Here is an 18,397-nt window from a genome sequence, read left to right as displayed (position 1 = left end):
ATGCACACAGACCAAAGACATGTCTCAAGACGCTGACCATTATTTCATCAGGCATCTGTGACGGGATAAAAAAAAATTGCCGAAAAAGACACCTGAACATAAACAGAATTATATACATAAAACACAAAATTATATACAATAACAGGCATATAAAACCGAAAAATGTACAAGGCACAAGAAGGAATAACACAGCAAAAATGCTAAATAATGAAGTACGGATAAGATGAAAAAACATTCAAGGCTTTCAAGAAGACAGATGAATGGACCAACATGGCAGAGAAAAAGAAAGAAAGAGGTGACGGGGGGGGGGGGGGGAACCAGACAAGAAGAAAGCGATAGAAAAAGGGGGAATTTCTACCACAGAATTTCCGGAAAATCAGGGACATCATTCATAACTGAAAGACCCACCGATATCCCCTTGGAGAAGCTAACTATAGTAAGCATTCACTATAATCTTATGTTTTAGAACAATAAACTTTAATTTACATGGAGGCACCTATGTGGAAAAAAAACAAAACAACTGTGACAGCAAATGATACAGAACAGTAAGAAAGACCAACAATACAATACCTTCTTTTTACATTACACAACAGAAACAAATACAGCACTTACACTGATAGAATGCAAAAAACAACATTTAAAAAAAAAGCCATAAAAATAATGGCATTACAGTCAGGAAAAACTGGATAGGTAAATAAATATTGCAAAGGTGAATTAACCAGCCAATGTCTTCTGTTAATTGATGGCAGATTGTTTCCCCCGGACACTGGCTGATTGTACACTTGAAAATAACTATAAAAAAAAAATAATTAAAAAAAATAAATAAAATATATGTATATATAAAAGACGAATAATATCTAACATTTGACACACTTGTCTCCCAACAGTCCCGTGACTTTACAAGACACTTTAACTGTGACTTGTCCTATTTCCTTCAACAAGGGTACCTGACGAAAGTCCACAGTTGACAACCCTGTTATCATGTAATCTATGGTAAACGAAACTGGTGGGTTGGTTTGTGTGAAACGAGGCATCTGCTTAATTTGTGAGCTAATGGCAGCTCACAAAACCTGAGCAGCAGTATGCCTGTACCCTGATTAAAATGCAAGAGCTGCCTGTAATGGTTAGTTCTGTACAGATAGTTCCATCATCTAGTAAAAAAACAAACCCAAACCAATAGTCCAAAGTGTCTGGCCACATTTCTGGTCCTTGGAAAACAAGCACTGTGCAGCGTAGGACCAGTACTTAGCACAGAAAGTTAAAGAGCACATACTGGTTTCAATATCAAAACATGAAAGGTAAACAAATTTTGTTTATTTTGATTGCATATTGTACTCAAATAAGACAAACCAAATATCAGCATTTGAATGGATTACAAATATTCATTTCAAATGCAATTGAAAAAAGGGATAGTTAATTCAACACACACACACACACACACACACACACACACACACACACACACACAAATAACTCAAAATGGGATGTGTGATTTAAAACGGAACTCACAAACTAGCAGCATTAATTATGCTTATGGTTAACACGTGGAAATGATAAACTTGAATGAAAAAACATGAAAAAAACCCCAACAATTAACCCTGAGGCTGCCAATATGATGCAATAACTCATCAGCTCAACCATGTACACTTCGCTGCCACAGTTTCAGTTTCAGTTTCAGTAGCTCAAGGAGGCGTCACTGCCTTCGGACATATCCATATACGCTACACCACATCTGCCAAGCAGATGCCTGACCAGCAGCGTAACCCAACACGCTTAGTCAGGCCTTGAGAAAAAAAAACAAAAAAAAAACGACGAGATAACTCATCAGCGAAACATTCTTACTTTTCCCTGGTTTGTTTTGAGTTCGCTGACAAAAATACTGGTAGCTTTAGCTTGGGGAACCTTTCTAGATTCTATTGCAAGCTAGAAACCCCATCTACAGCATGAGGCAGTGCTTTATTTGAATGAGTTGGTTGGGTTACTGCCACAGTGTTTTGCCAGGCTCCTCTCTTGCTCAGCAAAATGTCGGACACCGTGCTCAAGCAATGCGATCGTGTTACATGAAAACAACCAAAACTGTTTTCTTTAGCTGAGGCTCAGAAAGAACTGAAGCATCTACTCAAAGACAAAGACAGTGATGAACTTTTATCAGATGATTTGACAGAAAATAAAGGGAACAATGAAGAGACTGGCCAAGATACGACAAACAGTGAGTGACGCTGGCTGCACAGAGCAGACAACAGTAATGCGACCGAATTATTAGCAGTGTACACTGTAAGCGACATTCTTGGCACTGAGTCAACGCTGACTGAGGAGAACTGGATGGAGGGGGTTGGAGGGGGGGGATAAAGTGTACCAGGTCAGAGGGGAGGAAGAGGAGGGGGGTGGAGGCTGAGGGGGCGTGGCCTCAAGTCTATATGTTATCACTTCTGGCAGTCAGAGTAAATTGTGCATACGTCTCTTTTTATTGTCGTTGATCTGTTATAATTGTGTGTACAGGTATTATCCCTTTGTCCAGAAAATATTATATTACTGTGCAAATTACCTGACTAATGTTTGAATGAACAAGCTGAAAATGTGACCAAAAAAACCCATTGATTTCAAAACGACTGCATGTCACTGAAAATATACAAAATTGGAAAACATCATGTGTTTTGTATTCTTTATTCATTTACCTTTCAGAAAATATATACTTTTATGGGTCTGTCTCCAATTAAAAAAAATTTAAAAAAAATTCCAAAGATTTTTTTTAAAATATACCCGTTCTTAGTGAAAAATATTTAGCTAATAGATTTCACTTAAATCTTATATCCCTGGCAGCGAAAGGGTTAATAAACAGTACAACATTCAACAGATCAAATTTCAAAAAACTAAAACCTATTTTCTAGCATTAACAAAAAAACAAAAACAAAAGTAAGTCTCATCATTCTGCCCCAAGCCCTCTCTCTCTCTCTCCCTCTCTCTCTCTCTCTCTATATATATATATAGAGAGAGAGAGAGAGAGAGAGAGAGAGATATTAAACAAATCAAAACAACTGCCCATTATTTCTCAGGGAACAGGTCTTGGTAGGACGGAGGGTCGCACGTTCTGATATGGGCAGCACTGTCTCCTGCAGGGTCCTCCGTGATCTCTCCTGCAGGGTCCTCCGTGACCTCGTTCCAGGACGGCGCCGAAGGGCTAGCTCTGGGCATCATGGGGTAGGCTTCTGGCTCCCTGGGTCTGTTGTCTGCCTCCGCAGCATCGACGTCGTCGTTCCGCGGGGTATCTGCCATCATGTTGTCGTCTTCTCCATCGCTGCTGTCGTCTGATAATTAAAAAAAAACAACAGCAACCACCTGTGTATTCCATAGTGTCACTGTCTGCACTGGTGCTGTCTTCTACAAAAAAGATGTTACTATTTTTGGGTGACTTCACAAAAGAAGAAGAAGAAATCAATATAGCACTCTCAAACCTCTCAAAGTACTTTTCAATCAGACGCAGTGCACACACACACACACACACACACACACACACACACACTTACCTTCCCTGATCTTTGTCTTTTGGCTGCATAAAATTTTGTTTGGCTCAATTTTGTTCTTTTGTTTGTCTTTGTTTTGCTTTTTGTTTTGCTTCATTCTATTTTGTTCTGTTTCATGACTTATAACAAACAGAAGTTTGATCACCATTTCTTCAAGCATGCATCATCCACATGAGTATGTAAAGCACCCTTTTTCTGTGTCCCCCCCCCCCCCCCCCCAGCCCCCACCCCCAACTCCAAAGAACAATGACTACATCACAGAGCGATCACAGTTTTAAGTGTGGCTAGACTAACAGCTACAGCATCTGTTAAAAACAACTTGATCTTCTCAACCTTAAGGATGCAAGCCAGGGGTCATCAAATATAACTCTACAACAACAACTATGTTGTTGGCTGTCACTATCCCAATCCCCCTCACCTTTCTTTTTTTATATACAATTTTAATTTTACCTTAAAAGTAAAAATTCCTTTGATTATTTTTGTAACTCCCTTTCTTTATTTCTAAAGATAAACAATACCTTTAATTACTGTTTTTGTTTTATTATTTTGGGGTGTTTTTTTTTCACTTTGATAGTAAAAGGAAATTTTCTATCTAAAATTACGTTTAAATAACATACTTACCATGACCCAACTAGTGCAGACTCCAGCAGGGGTCTGACATTCCTGTCCTGTGCAAACTACTATCCGCCTATGCGGAGAAAACGAAACTAAGGCCGATAACCTCCCGGAAAGCAAATATCCTTTAAAAAAAAGAAAAAAAAGTTTGAACAAGTTATCCATAAGGGCGCAAGCCAACAGCCCGTCAAACACGACTCTACAACACCACCACCTTGAAATACTATTGTTGCTAACCTTTTTCTTTCGACTTTGAAAGTAAACAATACCTGTTAATGCCGTCGTTATTCCCCCCCCTTTTCTTTTTACCTTGAAAGTAAACGATACCTTCAAACATCTGTTATTGCTCAAACCCCCTTTTCTTTCTTTCTTTTTTCTTTTTTTTTTCTTTTTTTTTTTAATTGAAGTACTTAACCTCAATGGCATAGGCTTAAAGGTTGGTAGACATGACTCTACAAAAATACTTTCAAATTTTGCTGTCGCTCCCACCCCACCTCTCCAGTAAAGAATGGCTTCAACTTCTGTTGTTACTCTCACCCACCCCTTATTATTTTCTTTTTTACTTTGAAAATAAACAACACGTTTCTGTATTGTTCTTGCTTCCCCACTCCTTTTTTTCTTTTCTTTTTTTCTCTTTCCTTTGACACTGAAACTGAACCATACCTTTGCTGTCACTGCACCTCATCTTACAGCAGAGGTACATAAATCCTGCTAGAACCAAACCCCCGACGAACAGGCCAATGATCAGTTTGTGCTCTTCCCAGAAAGACATCTCCTCTTCTGGCTCATCAGGGGTGAAGGTAGTGGTGGTGGTTGCCATTGTGGTCGTTGTGGAGGGTAGCGGCCGGGTTCTGAGAGGGCCGTACACAGTATTCCCTTCATCTGCAGCAAAAACATTGTATTGTGTTGGACTGTACCAACCTGTGTTGTATTGTATCATTTGTGTTGTGTTGTGCTGTAATGTACTTTACTGTTCTGTACTGTATTATATTGTATAATCATAACTGTTTCCCTAGCATCATTGCAAAATGTGGATTTATCACTGCCTGCTATATCCATCTTATGTAGGATGATATTTGCAGCAAGTATTCTATGCAGAAATCTTATCTGAAACCATTTTAGCTTGATTCCCTTAATTTTTTTGTATTTTATGAAAAGTGGTTTTCCAAGAGATAGTTATTTCATTTCTCCACTTATTCCAACAGTTCGCTAAGATTTTATCAGCAACCAAGATGCCGTAGTATATTTTTGTCCATTTCTTAACACCCCCAATTATGTTCAGAGTCAGAGATTTACATGTATTTCTGACCTTACTACCACATAGACTAATACCCATTCTATTGCAGTACACTGTAATCACACGAAAACATCCTTAGAAATGTAGAAAATTTATCTGGATATTGTGAGCATTTCTGAACTGTTGATAGTTTATGAAAGTCCCATCAGGATTGGTCAGATCGGCAACACGATACACATTTTTATCCAACCACTCTTTGAATATTACTATTTTATTATCGATCTTAAACTTTTCATTATAGAAGATATTCTCTGTAATGAGATCTGCAGGATCATTCAGCATGATTTTACTTCCATACTGTTTATATGCTTGGAGTGTATCTACCCAGAATGCGTTTAATTCAAGTCTGCTAAGTGGAAGACTTGAGCCGTACTTGTCCAAATCTTTAATAATTGGACACACTTCTTCTATAATGATTTTCCATTTATGTTTGCTGAATATAAGTTTTCTAACCCAAGCAAGTTTTAAAGCAGTTGTAAAGTGTTTAATTGATGGAATACCTATGCCACATTCACATATATGTTTAACAGTAGTTTTTCTTGAGATCCTATATCTAGTTTATCATTCCATATGAATTTAAAGCACTGCTTCTGAAGATCGTTTATCATATCATTTGATGGATTTGGTAACAAAATCCAAAGATGAACTAGCTGTGACAAAATCAATGATTTCAATATGGCCACTCTTCCAACAGGTGTGATATTTCTTTTGATCCAAATTTTAAAAAGTGCTCTTACTTCCAAAAATCTTTCGGTGAAATTAAGCTCTACGCACTGTCTCAGGTCTGCAGTAAACCACACTCCAAGAATTTTAAACTGCCTGGGGTTCCAGTCTAATTTTAGGTTGGGCATATACTTAACTTTTGATAATACTTTATTCCCTAGCCAAATTGCTTTAGTTTTTTCAGTGTTCACATACAGTCCAGAGACATTTCCAAATCTCTCTAATGTTTTTACTACATTCTCAAATGATAGTATGTCTCTTTCTAATAGCAACTGAGTATCATCTGCAAATTGGGATATCTTGTATTCAGTATTGTTGATATCTATTCCTTTGATTTGCTAATGTTCTCTTATCATTACTGCAAATATCTCAGCCAAAAGTATAAACAAATATGGGGATACTGGATCACCCTGTCTGCAACCTCTTAAAATATCAAACCAGTCCAAACAATGACCATTTACCACAAAACAAGTTTTTATGTTTTTGTGAAAGGTCATAACCCAGCGAGATACATCTTTCCCAAAACCAAAGGAGTCTAGGACTTTGTGCATAAATTTCCTGTCCAAGGAGTCAAAGGCCTTTTCAAAATCGACACAGATCAACGTACCAGGCAGATGTTTAGTTTGTAAACAGTCAATAAGGTCATAAATTAGTCTGATGTTGTCTCCAAGTATCTGTTTGTCATTTCCTCTTGATAATGTTCAATACAGAGCACAATTATATTTATAACAATTTCTTTACTTTTGTTTCAACGATTCCTTTACTGGATAATATGCATATCACAAGTGAGTCTTGAAGGTCCCGCTTCTTTTGTTTTCTGAGGTTTTTAGCTTGGAAATGTAATTGCTTTCATATTATATCAAAGATGCTTTTTCTATATAGTGTTGCCAAGGACAGCCCTTTATGTTGGTGTGAGTTCTTGTATGGGCGATAAGTACATGCCCAACAAAGGGCCTCTGTTTACTGTCTCACCGAAATGACTAGCATCCAGACTACCACTCAAGGTCCAGAGGAGGGGAAGAAAATACTGCCGGGATTCAACCCTGAGCGCTCATATTTTCTCACTTCCTAGGCAGATGCCTTACCTTTAGGCTATCACTCCACATTTTATATTTGATCTATTGTAACGTGTTGATCGCTCTTTGTACCATCACTAAGGGATCCATTTAAGATTTAGGGTTTTTCATTATAAAACAAAAACAATGCATAAGTATATGTATGTGTGGATGAGTGTGTATGAGTGTGTGTGTGTGTGTGTGTGTGTGTATGTGTGTGTGTGTGTATATGTGTCTCTGTGCGTGAGTGCCTGTGGGTATGTGTGTGCAAGCATGCACTTGTGTGTGCATGCATGTCTTCATGTGTGCATGCATATCTGTGTGGACTCAGTGTGTGTGTGTGTGTGTGTGTGCGCGCGTGCGTGCATGTGTCGAATTAGAAAATCCAAAGCTTGGTCCACTCACTGTTGACTCCGATGACGATGTCAAACAAAAGCTGCTTCTCATCCCAAGAACTGTCCACAGGCACCTTCATGTCTCTCCTCACTTCAGCCACCACAGTGTAGGCCACGCCAAGTGGGTAGCAGTCATGGTAAGGCGTGGGAGCCTTCACCACCTCTCCCTCCGATACATTCGCATACGTAAAATATGAATAGTCCTCGCTGATAAAAGCCTTGAAGATCTTATACTCGACCCCGCGTGGCATTGTGGGAGCAACAGACGGATTCCATTCAAAGCACACCGGATTGCTTCTCCTATACTCTTCGTGGACAGACAGGCGCAGGGTGCTCTTCTGGGCAAGGAAGTCGTAGGGAAGGCCGGCCCACATGTGAGAGCGGAGCGATATCCTGGGATGACCTCTTGCATTCATTTTGACATGATGTCTGGCTCCACCATCCACAAAAACTGAGAAACCAGAACAGGAGAGAGTAATGTGACATCAGTAGCAGCCATCAATTTCGTGGCAAAGAAAAATTTGCATTCTGGCGTATTGTTCATCTTTTTGTTTGTTCTCACAGTTTCAAAAGTATTCAAAAGCAGCATGTCATATTCTAGACATTAAATAGAAAAATACATACAGTTTAGACTAACGCCCAGTCTTGTAATGAGTAATTATTTGTCCCTAACAGTACAGAGAGCAAACGTGTACACAAATGTATGCACACACACAAGCATGCATGCACAAACACCTACATTCCCCCACCCCACCCCCCAGACACACATTAATTAATTGAACTCTACATTATTGTTTAGCAGCACTTGGATAATATGCAATGAAACCATTTCAAATGATGTGAACTGAAACAAATGTTTGCTGCTGAGGTGCATCTGTGACAGCACTCACAATCACACACACACACACACACACACACACACACACACACACTGACCAACAAAATCAACATTAGCTCTCCACTTCCACCACACTTACCTGACACCCCTACCAACTCCACATCTAATAAATCTGTTCCGTTTCACAGACACCATAAGACCACAACAAAACCAACAACAGACAGACAGAAACAAGCAAAAATTACAACAACAATTCTCCTCTTTTACCACATCTGTACTGATCAATTCTATCAATTCTACACCCAACCCATCTTCTCCACCACATGTGTACATGCAGCAGAATAGAAAATAAAAATGATTTAAAAGGAAACAAACTTACAAATGTTGCCAGTGGAGCTGGACTGCACGAAGACATACATCCAGCCATTGAACTTTTTCTTCAGAGGCTTATCACAGTCTGCACGGAAAATCAGTTTTAAGGCGTACCTCTTGTCAGTGCAAAAGACAGTATTCATGGATTTCTCTCTCAGTGGGTATCTCTTCTGATTCAGACGATCCTGAAAACAAGAAATTTCTGACATCAGTACAATCTGTCCTCACCTCCATTTTCAACTCTTTAAACAATGATCTGTGAGCATCTTTGCGTCTTCTGAAAGACAAGAATTTTGAAAAGTGAAGAGAGACACACATTTCTGAAAGTATTCATTGTCACAATAATCATATTACTGTTCTGTAATGTAAATTGATCACCAACATGTTCTGGAATGTAAATCTATCACTGACACAAAAACATAAGAAACAGACAGAAAGACCTGGACCACTCTGACATAAGTGTTCCATCATATCCATATCACTCCATCAAGTCTCAGTCTCGTTGTGTAGGTCAGGCTGCAAGTAACTGACATCATCAGCCCTGCTGCGTTTTGTCTCCTTGGAGGCCCAGGGCTTCTGACAAGTTTCACAAACCCTGGGGGTCCCAGGGACTCTTTACTGTAACTCTATGAGGTCCCAGACTGCCTTCAGAGTGTGTCACTCTTGTGCTATACATAACAATCAAATCTTCCATGGCTGCACAAAAAGGCAGGCAGGCATACATTCTTGTCATAACTGTCTAGCTTTCTGGACCAAGGAGCAGAGAAGGGAAATGATCCTTTGTAGCAGACCAACCTTGCATCAGACTGAAGCGCCATGGTTTACACTCTTTTTATATTTTCATTCTTGAAATTTTCAGGATGCCCCAGGGACCCACTCGATGAACATGCAGCTTGTTCTTTCCTTTTTCATAGTGTTGGGGATAAATATTCATGCTTTATCAAAGGCCCTGACAGGAATTCCCAAAAGATCATGACAGTGCACCAACGACCATCCTTCATCTCCAATGACATCACCAATGGGTCAGCCACCTTTTTCCCCTTGTTTTCACTGCTTCACCATATCGACAACAGGTCAAACGCTTCTTCTGATGTTGTGTCAGCTGGCTAAACAACATGTATGCTTAAAGCATGGCATGGTTTTAATATATGAAAAGAGATGGAAGTAGGAGAATGATGTAGGTGTGTGTGTGTGTGTGTGTGTGTGTAAGCGTGTGTAAGCGTGTGTGCATGCATGCGTGCATCCATGCTTGCATGTGCGTGTCCATACTGCTTGTGTGTAGGGGTGTATTATTATGATTCTATAAGAATTCTACACCTGACAAACAAAGCTCTTCTAGTTAACTGATGCAAGGGTGAAAAAGCACTGAACTTGAACTGTTCAAGGGTTGAGATGGCAGCGAAGACATAACTGTACTGTGTAACAATAAAAAAGATCCTTGAACAATGGATCTACAACATGCCACCTTTTTTGTCAGTGTCACTCAAACCACAACTTGCCATTCAAATCCAGTTTGAGCCTGATAAAACTTTAGCAGCTTGGAATGGGAACTGTGTTGATGAAAAGAAAATATACAGAGAGACAAACAGAGAGATACAGATATAGATATGTGTGTGCGTGCGTGTGTGTGTGTATGTGTGTGTGTGTGTGTGTGTGTGTGTGTGTGTGTGTGTGTGTGTGTGAGTGTGTGTGTGTGTGCCTGAGATTGAACGATCTCCCATAGTCCTGTACCTCTCGTGGATTCCTTCTTCGCAGTCACAAAAGGCATCTATGAGCATGGCAGAGAATACCATTCTGAACAGAGCAGGAGCAAGAACACAGCCTTGTTTGAACGCCATTTGTCACTGGGAAGGCCTCTGACTCATCTCAATCATCCAGAAATTTCAGAATCATGCCATTGTAGAAATACTGGACGACTGTGATGAACTTGCTGGGGCAGCCAAACTTCTCCATTATCTTCCACGAGCCTTCTCTGCTGACCATATTGAAAGCCTTGGTCAGATCAACAAAAGTCATGAAGTGGTCGCTGTGTTGCTCCTGGCATTTTTCCTGGAGTTGGCATGCAGCAAAAACCATGTCCGCAGTCCCACATTCAGCACGGAGGCCACTTTGGCTTTCTGGGAGGAGACCTTGCTCAAGATGTTGGAGAAGGCGGCTGAGCAGGACAAGGGCCAGAATCTTCCTAGCAATAGGCAAGAGGGAGATGCCTCAGTGGTTTGTCGCAAGACTGGCGGTTGCCTTTCCTCTTGTAGATGTGAACTATGCTGGCATCTTTCAGCTGTCCCTCGTTCCACATGGATTGGAAGGGATCAGTCAGCTTTTGCATCATGGTAGGGCCTCCAGCTTTGTATACACACACACACATGCATACATATACATGCATACAAACATGCACATAAAAAGGGACAGAGAGAGTGAGACAGACAGACAGTGCGAAGACAAAGATGGGACAGTTTTAACAATACTTGTATGATTCAACAGATACATGAATCACTGGTAAGTGGAAAAACAGATCAGTGCATAATCACTTCAGAAACTACTGCTGTACCTACCTTTAGAGTGCCAATCTCATTTTCTATCCGCAAAACTGATCTACGCCCTTCGATTTTCATCCGTGAAAAGTCCACACAGATATCTGTTACATGTGGGTCGAAATCCATATATCTGAAGGTTAGCGTGCATCTGAAATTTCCCTGGCATTTACTGTTGGAAGGGAAGAGTACGCGCTTCCAGTTCCCAAAAGGGGTCCCAGCATCCACTTCCTTCCCGGAGTCACAAACTATGTCAATGACGAACACTGCAACACCCAGAGAAAGTATACTGATTATGTACAGTCACTGAACTATCAGCAGTGGGCATTAGCACACAATGGTACCATTTTAAATCGCACTCGTGATTTAAAATTTTTTTGTTACTATTTCAAATGACAGTCCATGTAAAACTATTAGCAATACTTATTAATACACAATGGTTGTATTTTAAATCATATTTGTAATTAAAAAAAAAAAAGTAAACTACAACCCATGTAAAACTATTTGTAATACCCATAAGTACACATAATTCTCAAATTATTTCTTTTTGAAATATATTCAAAAAGTTTATGTGCAGGTCATACTGCCTGAAAGTAGATCATATCAGTTACAGTGGACACTGAATCATTAAGTCTGTTCAAAAGTGGTAATCTTGTGCACAATGTCCTCTGTTTCAGATTTTTTTAGATAAACAATGAAGTGTACAGAAAACAGCAAATAACAGTGCATATCTTTTTGATCTGGGAACTTTTTTCCTTGCTCTATGACCCGTTTTGTGTTGGTTTTATTTTTCCCAGTTTTTTTTTATAGTTTTTTTCTTCTTCTTCATCTTTCTTTTCTTTCTTTCTTTTCTTCTATTCTACTGTGTGCAGGCTGATAAACAAAATATTAAGTAAATATTATCAAACACACACACACACTGTGTATGTGTGTGTGTGTGTGTGTGTGTGTGTGTGTGTAAGTGTGTGTGTGTGTGTGTGCCATTTTACTGACATTTACCAGAGGGAAATATAACAGGCACTACACTCATAATAACAGCCAGTTTTGCATTTAGCTTGACTTTAGTTTGAAAGTGCAGTGATAAAATGTCCACCTGAAAACAAGTGATAAAACCTGAAAATGTTATTACTCAAGGACTCATTTTCAGCTGTTAAAAATTACCTTCTCCTGCCTTGAAAGAATGGTTTTGTGATTGCTGGGAGATAACAGGATTGACCATAAATCCATACACCACCAAACCCCACAAAATGGCAGCCATACTGACATGTGGCATGCCTGCCTCAGTACAGTATTTCTGATGACCTGCAACAAAATAACTGACCAACATATACCAAACACACACACACACACACACACACACACACAAAGAAAAAAAAAAGAGCAAAATGGTATTGTAGTTTCTTATTCATAAATAATGAACAACGCTGTATACATGTTCCCATAATATACAGTTATACTGTGTTGTATATAATGTACTGTGCTGATTTGTCTGCATTGTATTCTTTGAGCACCTGAGCTGTCCTAATGCATTTGCATCAAAAGTGAACACATCTACAACAGGCTCAGGAATCTGAAAACTTAGTTTTTGCTCTTTAATTTGTTTCTTCTTCCTCTTTTTTTCTTCCATCATTGATTTTTTTTTTTTTTTTTTTTTTTTAACGCACGTAGGCACAGTGTAGTTGTTCAAGAGTAGTTCCATCCATTTATTCATAAATCATGAATGCTCAAACACGCACACATTTAGTGCAAGAATGAATAAAAGACTATGTGAGGCAAGTAAGAACTATGGATTTGGTGTGAAAGACACTTAAAGAATACACACACAAAACACACACACACACACACACATATGGACTGAATTTGTGGGCCTTTGTCAAGGAATAAATAATTGTGATAGCAACAGTTGTATTATACTAATATAAAAATTAATACTGATATCATACTGGTCATCTTCTTCTTGGCATAACCATGCTGCTGCTGTCGTCAGGAGGGAGGGGTATAGCGAAACCAGAAGAATGGTACATGTGAGAGTTCATCATGTAAATGTATACATACCATGTAATAATGAATACAAATTACAATGTATGCTTCAGTTGTGTCTGTAAATTCATTATCAATATTCACAAATGTAAATGGATTGGCCTGGCCTATGATACCCTGAGTTAAAATTTTTAAGGGTGCTCATCTCTAAGTCTTCACATTGGTGCTATATCCTGCCGACGTACTTGAAACCACTGATCTAAAAGAGTGACTTGAAACCGATACAAATACAGAATGGAAGTCACCAGTATCAGTATTTAAATGCAACAAACAGGCATGTTTTCAATGTGTATCTTCTTCTTCCAGATGATGCCCAGGGCCCAGTTGACCATTATCAGCATTTTGTGGTGGTAGGTTCCAGTTTTTTTGTGTTTTTTTTTAAAGTGGCAGTGAATCAGCAGATTGCCACCTTCTTAATGAAGGTGGCAAGAGTTGAGGCATCAACAGTCTCCTGGGGCAGGGCATTCCAATAACACACTGTTTTTGGAAAGAAGGCATTCAGCCTGATGTCCACTCTACAGAGGATTCTGTCAAATGTTTTGGTGTGAGCCCTTCTGGCCCATTGTTGTTGCTGGTGGAGGTGTGGGAACTTGACTTTGGTCATGCCCCTGCTGATCTTATATAGCATGACCAAAATGGTTCTCCTCCTATGCCGTTCCAGGGTTTCCCACCCCAGTGTCTGCAGCAGTTGGGTGACACTGACTGTCATCTGGTGTTTACTGAGGGCAAATCATGCTGCTCTTCATTGGACCGCTTCTCTTTTGTCTATCTCTTTCCTGGCGGTGGGGTCCCATGCTGTACTGGCATATTCGAGGATAAGATGTATCAGGAATTTGTAGGCGAGTGACTTTATTCTGATTGACGCCGTCCTCAGGTTCCTTCGTAGGAAGCTGAGTGTCCTGTTTGCCTTTGTCACCATGATGTTGATATGGTTCGTGAAGCGGAGATTGGACTGGAGTGTGATGCCAAGATATTCAGTGGTTGTCACAGACTCCAGCCAGTGATCGTGCCAATGGTACTCCTGAGGACTGCTGTTTCTCCTCGTGGTGCACGTGAGGACACTACATTTTTCAGGATGGAATTTCATCTACTATTCATCTTCCCAGGCCTCTAGTTTCCTCAGGTCATCTTGCAGGGTGTCGTGGTCACTTGGGGCAGTGATGAGACGGTACACAGCAGTGTTGTCAGCGAAGAGGCGAGCAGGGGATGTCACTCATGATACCAAGTCGCATATGTATACCAGGAACAGGCATGGACCAAGCATTGAACCCTGTGGTGCTCCTGATCATAGACACTAGAATTAGTGTCTAAGTCCTGATCTAACCAGAGTGTGCCCAGACCTCTTTCCGTCCACAGCCACAGACTGTCTTCTGCTATCCAGGAAGCTCTCAATCCATGAGTTGGTCTTTCTGATGCTGTAGTGATCAAGCTTATGTATCAAGCTTGTATAATTCTATAGGTTTTCTTGCCACATTCTTCTTCTTCTTCTTCCATGGAAGCGACTGCAGTCAACCAGCTGATTATTCTGTCACTTTGGAGGAGGTCGGAAGCGAAAAAAAACCAACAAAAAAACCCTATATAGTGAGTCTGGAGGCCCTTGACACAAAGGTGTCGATGGTACTGGGTTTGAGGTAAGCCTTTTCTGCTACGGGTTACCGGTAGTGTGGTGCATTTCTTGTGGGACCGTGTCCCATCTCTTCTCCCACACAGCAAGCTGGTCGAGATTCCGTTGTAAATGGGCATGGTCGTCTGGTGATGCGACCACATCATACACAGCTGTGTCATCCGCAAACAGTCAGGCATGGGAAGTCAGATTCAACACTTACCTCTTGCTGCTCAACTTAATATCCGTACAATTTTTGTGATGACCCCTGATGTTCTTTTCCTGAAAACATGCAGACGAAAAGTTGGTCTGCCTCAGCCAGGATAGTAGTCTCCCCTTTTCATTTGCACTCAACACAAAACGTCATCACAAATGGCTGTCCCGGTTTTCTATGCAGGAGAGATAATCGTAATAAATCATTCCCTGTGATCTCCCTTGTCTGCTAGTACATAAAGTTTACCTTAAACTCCTTTTGCACTTATGACAGATGAGCAAACATATGATCTACAGTCGAATATTCCGCTTAAATCCTGTTTGGTTCTCGCCAGTAATATATTTTTGTACCCATTATTGCGTTCTACTTAATTTTTACTTCAGTTAAAGTTGTTTTCCGATAAACGAGGTGTTCCTCTTTACCCGGGACTCGACTTCAAGTTCTGACTGCTTGTGTGCGCCACTCCCATTTGTCTGTACCTTTGCCTTAAAATCTTCAAACATTATTTCTGGGTTGACCAGAATTTGTAGAACCTTTTTTTTTCTTTTTCTTTTTTTTATACAAGCGTTTACAGTTTTGGTACTTAGACACAGTGTGTTGGAAGACTGTTCCAAAAGCACTTTGACAATTCTCAGTGGTGCAAATGAGTTCTTTCTCAGGGATGTCTTCGCTTGCATTGGGTATATTTTCATAGAGTATTCCCTTGCCAGTGTTCCTGTTTGTGGTGCTACTTCCTTCCAGAGTTTGATGAAGCCACACACATCCTTGTCATAAATTCCCAGTGTAATGACTCGTATATGTCAATCATGTATCCCGGCTCTTAAAACGACTACGGTAGCTATAAGCGTTGGTAACTTCAAATTGTTGGGCTTAAGATCTCTCTTGAAACCCTGGAATTTGCTTGGTAGCACGCATCAGAATTCCTTCGATCTGCTTAGTAGCCCGGGCCGGCCGCCGGGTACCACTGAGATGGAACTTGCATAGTCAACTGAGGTGTGATCTCAGCGTTGGGTTACTGATGCTGCTGGTCAGGCATCTGCTTGGCAGACTGGACTGATGTGGTGTAGCGTATATGGATTTGACCGAACGCAGTGACGCCTCCTTGAGCTTCTGATACTGATACTGATACCGATCTCACTAGCGATTTGTATAGTGGCACTGAGGAAGCCATTATCGTTTCAGTACTGAAGTGGTGGAATGTCCTTCTGACGGATTGGCTTTTTTTTCAGTTTTTCTCCTACGTGTTCTTCAAACTTAACTGATCCCTTCTTCAGTCACTATGCCTATGTCCTTTTCTGAATGCACTTATTTGTTTCACTGAGTGAGAACTATAGTTTCCCACTGAGTTCATCAATTGTCACGGTATCACACATTTTCCTACCAGCTAAGAGTAATATGCCTCTTCAGTTATTCAGTGGGATCGTCATCTTTCTTGAAAAGTGATGAAGCAATGGATTCAGTCCAGTTGTGTGTGTGTGTGTGTGTGCGTGCGTGCGTGCGTGTGTGTGTGTGTGTGTGTGTGTGTGTGTGTGTGTTTAATAGGAAAAATACCCTATCCTGCAGTGTATTATTAAACATAGTATTTTTCAGTGTAAGTTCTCGAGGCATAAGTATAAAATATAATGCTTTTCCCCTCGAAATTGGGTGTTTCATAAAATCAGTCATCAGACTCAACATTCTGAACATCACTCCTAGCTCACCTATATGTGATCACGAGCTGTTTCACTGATTTTCTGAGAACGATTTTAAGGTAGTTATGTCACTGATCGAGACGCCGGGGATATTTGATCACTGTATTAAGTGGTGCGGGGAGCTGGTTCCCGGCAGAGCAAACTACCAGAGAAAATGATTAACTTTGGCTGGGATAGAGAGTGAGAAAGAGAGACCACCACAGAGATAGATATATATTTATCATTTATTGACTGACTCGAGAGAGAGAGAGAGAGAGAGAGAGAGAGAGAGAGAGAGAGAGAGATCGAGGACCGGAGAAAGAGAGATCGACTGGAGAGACTCTGAGAGAGAGACTGAGAGACGGAGAGAGAGAGAGAGAGTCCGCCGGACTAATAAGAGGGCCTGAGGGAAACTGGAAAAAAAAAGACAAAAAAAAAAAGACATGCCGGCTGCACACGGCGCAGTAAATATTTCACGGATAGCGAGAAACGAAACGAAATTCATTCAGTTTAGGTCAATTAGGCCCCTCCTGAAGGGGAATACAAAGATACTGAGTGAAACTATAATAATGACATAATGCACTGTATGATATGTGCGATACACACATATACACACATACGTACATGAGCGGCCTGACATCCCAGGAGACATTTATTTCATCACATTTAATTAGTATTTATATTCCACAATAACTTGCTTCCTCTGGACACTGTGCTAGAGGGGGTGAGGAGGGAGAGGGGGTGTAAGCAGAGATAGATGCCAGGGAGGGGGGCCTGTAGGGTGGAAGAGGGGTGAAAAGGAGAGGGGGGGGGGGGGGCTTAGGATAAATGGGGTGCCATACTATGAAGTATCAACCCCCATAAATTCTGGTCTTGCTATCTCGGCACTCTGTGGCCAAGGGTGAAGGGGATGGGGGAAGGGAGAGATGGAAGAAAAGGGGGGGGGGGAGGGGGGGGGGTTTACAGCCTGTCCGAGGAAGGAGTTCATTTAGTGTATTGGTAAGAAGAGAAGGGGGAAGGAAGGCGAGGAGGGGGGATGGGAGTAGGAGGGGTCTGTCAGTAAGCAGCGTGTGCTGCAAAATCTCTACCATTGGTGCCTGACACACTATAACAATCAAATGACAGTAAAATTTTGCATACTATAGATTCAAAATCGGTGCTAAAAAATTGAATGTCATTTTCTAAGCCCTCTCCATTTTCGTGGACGAAACACAGACAAAAAGGCACAGATCACTCGATGGACCGAAACGACGTTCCATGCCGTTACCGGTAAGCTGGTATCAGTCGGTGCCGTGCTCATCACATTGCCGTTTCGTAACGATGTTAGAATGGATTCAGCCAAATGATCAGTTTGCGCGATTCCGGTGTCGTGTCAGTGTCGTTTCGGAGCCATATGTACCTACAGTGTATGGAATTCCAGTCTTATTTAGTATTGTTACAACTCATTCTGGCAATTGTGAATTCCAGAACTTAAACCTACGCATTGACGATTTCTTTCGCATGTATGAAAAGCACGCGCGGAA

The 18,397-nt window shown here is 40.7% G+C and overlaps 1 protein-coding gene across 1 annotated transcript; it reads right to left on the bottom strand.

Moving 5' to 3' along the window:
* Positions 1 to 2,729: 2,729 nt before the first annotated feature.
* LOC143299716 (uncharacterized) lies at positions 2,730 to 15,327 on the bottom strand. Its single transcript, XM_076613090.1, has 7 exons — positions 15,214 to 15,327; positions 12,509 to 12,649; positions 11,369 to 11,613; positions 8,824 to 9,001; positions 7,617 to 8,057; positions 4,800 to 5,018; positions 2,730 to 3,305 (listed from the first exon to the last, which is right to left on the bottom strand). The coding sequence occupies exons 2-7, from the start codon at positions 12,618 to 12,620 to the stop codon at positions 3,043 to 3,045; spliced, it is 1,458 nt and encodes a 485-aa protein (XP_076469205.1). The 5' UTR covers positions 12,621 to 12,649; positions 15,214 to 15,327; the 3' UTR covers positions 2,730 to 3,042.
* Between the last annotated feature and the right edge of the window lie 3,070 nt (positions 15,328 to 18,397).

The sequence above is a fragment of the Babylonia areolata genome, chromosome 25 (assembly GCF_041734735.1).
Source record: "Babylonia areolata isolate BAREFJ2019XMU chromosome 25, ASM4173473v1, whole genome shotgun sequence".
Taxonomy (NCBI): domain Eukaryota; kingdom Metazoa; phylum Mollusca; class Gastropoda; order Neogastropoda; family Buccinidae; genus Babylonia; species Babylonia areolata.
The sequence above is the reverse complement of the archived record's forward strand: the minus strand, read 5'-3'. Positions and strand labels throughout refer to the sequence as shown.

Bases quoted from the DNA above. Each gene is read 5' to 3' on its own strand.
- LOC143299716 (XM_076613090.1), bottom strand. From the start codon at position 12,620: ATGCCACATGTCAGTATGGCTGCCATTTTGTGGGGTTTGGTGGTGTAT. The intron at 5,019-7,616 runs GTGAGTGGACCA...TTTTTGCTGCAG, and splicing joins CATCGTCATCGGAGTCAACA to ATGAAGGGAATACTGTGTAC. The intron at 3,306-4,799 runs GTATGGTTCAGT...TTTAATTATCAG, and splicing joins GAGGTGCAGTGACAGCAAAG to ACGACAGCAGCGATGGAGAA.